The sequence below is a fragment of the Tenrec ecaudatus genome, chromosome 9 (assembly GCF_050624435.1).
Source record: "Tenrec ecaudatus isolate mTenEca1 chromosome 9, mTenEca1.hap1, whole genome shotgun sequence".
Lineage (NCBI taxonomy): Eukaryota > Metazoa > Chordata > Mammalia > Afrosoricida > Tenrecidae > Tenrec > Tenrec ecaudatus.
Window position 1 is genome coordinate 102,037,152 of NC_134538.1, and position 5,285 is coordinate 102,042,436.

The following is a 5,285-nucleotide window of genomic DNA, read 5'->3' on the forward strand; positions in this document are numbered from 1 at the left end:
CTGATAAATGGCTCAGTGGTTTCAAGGTTCATAATTTGAAGGATGCCCAGGTCTGTAGCCATTAATTCTCGCAGTATGGGGCTTCCTGCTTGTATGACGAAAGGACTTTTGATTTTCATTATTTCTGTGCTTTCCACAAGGTCGGAAGGATGTATTTCACCCTGGATAGTATATTTTACTACCTAGCTAATTTGCAAAAGGTTGCAAACATTAAGTAGTCGTAACTGCTCATCTGTTGTTTATCTTTTATTCTTTCCTCTTTGTTTTAAAAAAATGCTTCTAAACAAAGACAGACACAACTGGATCATCTGGGTTTGGGGTAGGGAAAGGAGAATACTCAGATTCAGTGCTGGGAATGACTGAAGGTCTAGATTAACCTGGAGAGAGGGCATACGAATGCTTTGAAAAAAATAGATAAAAGTGTAGAAATGACAACAGAAAGTTAACAGGTCAAGGAAACTGAAAACAGACCTCTGGTAGACGTTAAAGTATTGAAGAAAAAGGCTAATAGTGCAAACTGGCATCTCTGGTGTTTCTATATAAGGCTTCCCATGTTAGGAAATAAGACTTGTTTTAAGAATGATAGGCAATATCATTGGAAGGGGGGGTGGAGAGGGAAAGAGGGAGAGAAACAGACACACACAGAAAAATATACAGGACACTCCCAGCATTTTGTGGCTTTTACTCCATATATGAAAGAAGACAAAAACATACAAATATATGTACAACTAAAATTCAACAATATATACAGAAATGCTTCTCAATATAAACGTCCCTATCAGCTTAGTGAATGCCACCAATTCACCTAGTAAAGGTGTCAAAGCCAAAGAATGGTGATTTGGGTTTGTTCCTCTCTCTGTTTTTCCTGATTCCAGTTCAGGGATTGGGGTTCGGGTCGGGAAAGAGTCGTTTTTATCATAGCTTCTGCCCATTCTGTTCTGATAAAACATGCAGCATCCTTTTGTGGCAATACTCTAATCTTACAGCCAATCCCCCCTTTTCTTTTGAAGAGGTCTGTGTACGAGAGCTTTTACTCTTCTTGTACTTCTTTTTGGTCAGTTCTGAGATTGGTAAATAAAAACACAGGAGTCCGAAATGCTTCTTCATCAAGAAATGTCTTAAACTCATTAAAGAAGTAAAAACGCTGCCATGATTGTGCAGATTCTTCTGGTTGGGGAAAAAAAGTCTGTAAAAAAAGTCGTTTTGATGGATACTCCCAAGGAGAAGAGGAGGCACAAAGCCTGGATTCTCAAGGGGAAAGAGAAAATATCCTTACAGTGAGGGGTTTCTGGAGCGCTGGCACAGAAACCAGTCTCAGCCTCTCTCTCTCTGAGATGCAAGATCAATTACGGAGGTTGCTCAAGTAAGAAGGTTTGGTAAGATGGAAAGGAAAAGCATGAGGGGCAGGAGGAGGGGTCCGAAAGGAAAGGTGAGAGGGAATGGTGAGAAAGGAAGTGAGTGAGTGGATGGGGGAGAGAGAAAGAGAGAGAGCCCAGCCGGTCCCTCCCCGCACACGCACGAGTTCTCCGAGCCTGCTCCTTTGGCTCGGTTTGGCAGATGCAAGCAGGTCCCAGAGCCTCCTTGCCTTGTCCGGAAGTTTCCTAGGGTAGCGATCTCCCCGGGCTGGCTCACATCATCTGTGGTCGCTGCATCGTGTCCTGGTGTGGAGAGGAGTACCAGTGCGAATAGCCCGGCATGTAGCTGTTGGGCGGCATACTAACACCCTTGGCGGAGGCGGAAACGTCCCACACTGGGGGCAGCGCCGGCGAGCGCGGGGACAGGGCCGCCGAGCCCGGGAGGGGGTCGCTCTCATGCGGGTTACTGCCCTGCTTCAGCAGTTTCTTAAACTTAGAGCGTTTGTTCTGAAACCATATCTTCACCTGTAAGGATATGTAGTTATCATTAGGCCAAAACAAAAAAACATCGAACCCATGGAATCAGTGCCTCCAGCGTCACTCAGGGCTTTGGAAGCACTCGCCAAAAAAAAAAAAAAAACCCCACAAAAGCAAACAAGCCCTTCAAGTCTCCGCCTCCTGCTACCGCTACCTCTTTCTAGCCTCTTCCCCTTGCCTTCCTACCCACCCCCACCTCCACCCCACCTCCACCCCACCCCCATCTTTAGGTATCTTGTCTGGATACCTAGTTGTTGTAATTCTGGGTTGGAAACAATAGTACAAATAAGAAAAGAAGCAAAATGTAACGGGGAATGAGATAACTGAATGAGGTTCGAAGCTAACCAGGGATTTTGAAGTGGAGGCTTTTTCTGATCAAAGCCCTACCTACAACTGAATGCACCTCCTCTGATAATCTGATGTTTTTATAATGACCCAGCTCCAAAGTTGGCCACTTGTCTGCATGTACAGGGATCAAATGACCCAATGAGCAGAAAACACCTTTAGAACCAAACACCTTGCACGTGTATTTATGCATCTTTTTGCACTAGCCACAGCCTATTCCAGAGGCAGGTTTCCCCAGACAAATATATCTACACAACACTGCAGGAGGAAGGACACCTCCCTCCCTCTTCTTAACTTTGTATATTGCCCAGTCACACTGTGGTTAGCAAATGAGAAGGTTGTTGGGGGTAGTCAAGAGCTTCCAAAAGTTAAATGGGAGCCAGAGACTTGAGAAGCTCAGTGAGGTCAACCTTCTGTATGTTCTTTATTGGAGGAAGGCAATTGTTTAGTGTGGCTTCTCTCACCTAAACATCAAAAAGCCAACACTGTAGCCACAGCAACCTGCTTTCCCAAGGGGAATCCAAGTCAGAGTAGCAGGACTACCTTCATATTGCACCCCAACTATTTTAGCAACAAGATGACAAGACAAAGTGGGCTGAAGAAGAGCTTAAGCAGCATCTGCCTTAGGCATCACACAACCACACCCCCAGCAACAGTCTCAGAACCAGAAGAGCACACACCAGAGGTGGAAACTGCCAACCACCTCATAGCGCAAACATGCAGGGGATTTCACCTCAGGGTCCTAGTCTACCTGAGTAAGTCCCTTCCTGAGAACACTGCCCCACATGACTTTCAAACTCAAATGAATAGCACCAGAGAACTTCACCAAGTGAATTTAACTGTGGTGTCACCTACTATAATTTCAGGAGCATGTCTCTTTGATCTTCCTTTCTGCCATTGCCCCAAAGACCTATGCTCCTGGGAGGAACCCTCACCTGCTCTGACCCCATCACGCAAGAACATTTAACCATCTTTACAAAAACCCGCCTCGCTCACCCTAGGATGAATTGTTTGCACCATAGTGCTTTCACTGCACTCCACTGGAGCCTATGCCTACATCTCCCAGCCCCTTCGCTTCCCTTCCTTGTTTTTCTTTGTATGCCAATGAGTTAAATCCATACTTACTTATTGGGCCTATGCTAAGATCCTTAGGCAATGTAGGCCTCCTTCTGCCTCTGGGTCTGAACACTTTCCCCCCTCTGTATGTTTGTTCTCTTTCATGTTGGTCTATAGGACTCAATTGAATTACGAGTTTGGTCATCAGGGGAGGCTAGACTGGGTGTGGTTGCAGAGAGGGTTGGGAGGATGTGCAAACCAAATCCAGCATTTAATACCAAAGCATTTCTTTCATACTGTGTCTTCCCGGGAAAGTGCATAGCTGGAGCGGGGGCATTTGTCACTAAGCTTGTTCCATGGTAGGTTGGCTAGGCCAAACTCTTGGTGTGCTCCCTGCCCAGACTGGCCCCTAGGCCAGCGTCTCAGGGAATTACCTGTGTTTGTGTCAGTCCTAAGGAAGCTGCCAGTTCAGCTCTCTCCGGAAGGGCCAGGTACTGAGTCTGCTGGAAGCGATGGTTTAAAGCCTGGAGCTGCAGGCTGGAATAAATGGTCCGAGGCTTCCGAATCTTTTTCCCTTTTCCATTGAACCTGATTTCCCCGTTTTCAATCACTGTGGTTTTTTGTTGATCTGTAAGCAAATAATACAGAGGTGCGGTCACTCATTAGGCCCCCCACTGTTACTTCGCTCCCCTTGGCCTGGCCTGGCCTGCCCTGTGCCGGGTTTCCCCAGAGCCTTTTAAGGATTTCCTCCAGGGTCCCCGGGACACCTGGGTCCGTAGTGCCGGGACACCTGGGTCCGTAGTGCCGGAGGCTCCGGCCCACCCCTGCCTCTGGCCCTAACTGTGCAGTGGCTGGACGAGGGATCCCCTAAGGCCTCGGGCAAACACGGCGCTCTGCTGCAGCGGAGGAGCCACCTCTGAGGCTCTCTGGGATGCCAGGCCCAGCGGGGTAGCTGCTCCCTCCCAAGGGCTAGGAGGCCCCTGACCTGCGGCTACAATGCCCTAATCTGTGCCGGGAGTCAGCGAGGTGTTTATGCTGCCGCTTGACTTGATGTCACCAGCTTCGAGCCCGGTGCATCCAGCCCTTCCAGCGAGTTCGAAATTGTTCGGTAGACAGGGACCCAAGCAGCTGCTCAGATCACCTCCCGGGCAGGGCTGCTCTGCGAAGGCAACTTTGACCCCCACTGGTGCTTAGAACAACCCGCCCGCCGGCAGCTCAGGGTAGGCCTCCAAGAACAAAGGCGCAGCCAACCTAGTACCAGAAACCCTGAAGGAGGGGTGGCGTCGGGGAGGCCTGGTCAAGGATGGGGGCTGGGGACACCTCAAACTCCGCAGTCAACAGGCCGATTGTCACTAGTGTAGCAAGACCCTGAGGCCATGCCAGCTCCGCCCGGTTCACCAAGCCGAAACGCCCGGTACAAAGCAGGCCACGGGCTGCCCAGCCTGGGATGGGGAACCAAACACGCTGCCCAGTCAGGGTCCAGAAAGCTCCCGGGTCTGGGCCAGCCCCACCAGCGCCCGGAGGGAGGAGGAAGGCGAACGGCGCACAGATGTAGAGGGCTGCGGGGCGAAGTGCAGGTCAACTTCTCGGCCGCAGCCAGCTAAAGCCCCGGCCGCAGCCCGTGCGCGGTGCGCCGGAGGCGGGGGAGGGAGGCTGGCCAGGGCCGCCGAAGCTGGGGTCCCCGCCGCCGCCGCCGCCGCCGCCGCCGCCGCGGGAAGGGGCCGGGCCGGGTGAGGCCGGCAGGCAGGCGCCAGGCGAGCGGGCGCGCACGGGGGCCCGGCCGGGGGCGCGCCGGGCCGGCTGGGGGAGGGGGCCGGCGGAGGCCCGGCTTTGAGGAAGTGCCTGGGCAGGGCGGGCGGGGTGGGGGACCGCCGGGAGGCGGGCGAAGCGAGCTGCCCCAGCGGCCTCTCACCTGCGTCGTCCCCTCGCGTCTGGGCGGCCGCGCTGCTGTTGTGGTAGGACTGGAGGTAAGGGCTGTGCTGCGAGTGGCTC

At 51.9% G+C, this 5,285-nt stretch overlaps 1 protein-coding gene across 1 annotated transcript in view; it reads right to left on the reverse strand.

Moving 5' to 3' along the window:
- Positions 1 to 1,628: 1,628 nt before the first annotated feature.
- DLX6 (distal-less homeobox 6) overlaps positions 1,629 to 5,285 on the reverse strand; it is a 4,058-nt gene continuing 401 nt past the window's right edge. Inside the window, exons 1-3 of the mRNA XM_075557606.1 lie at positions 5,206 to 5,285; positions 3,728 to 3,921; positions 1,629 to 1,880 (exon numbers count right to left, since the gene is read on the reverse strand). The exon at positions 5,206 to 5,285 is cut by the window's right edge and continues 401 nt beyond it. Of these exons, the coding sequence (XP_075413721.1) occupies positions 1,629 to 1,880; positions 3,728 to 3,921; positions 5,206 to 5,285 (526 nt within the window). The remainder of the gene's footprint in view (positions 1,881 to 3,727; positions 3,922 to 5,205) is intronic.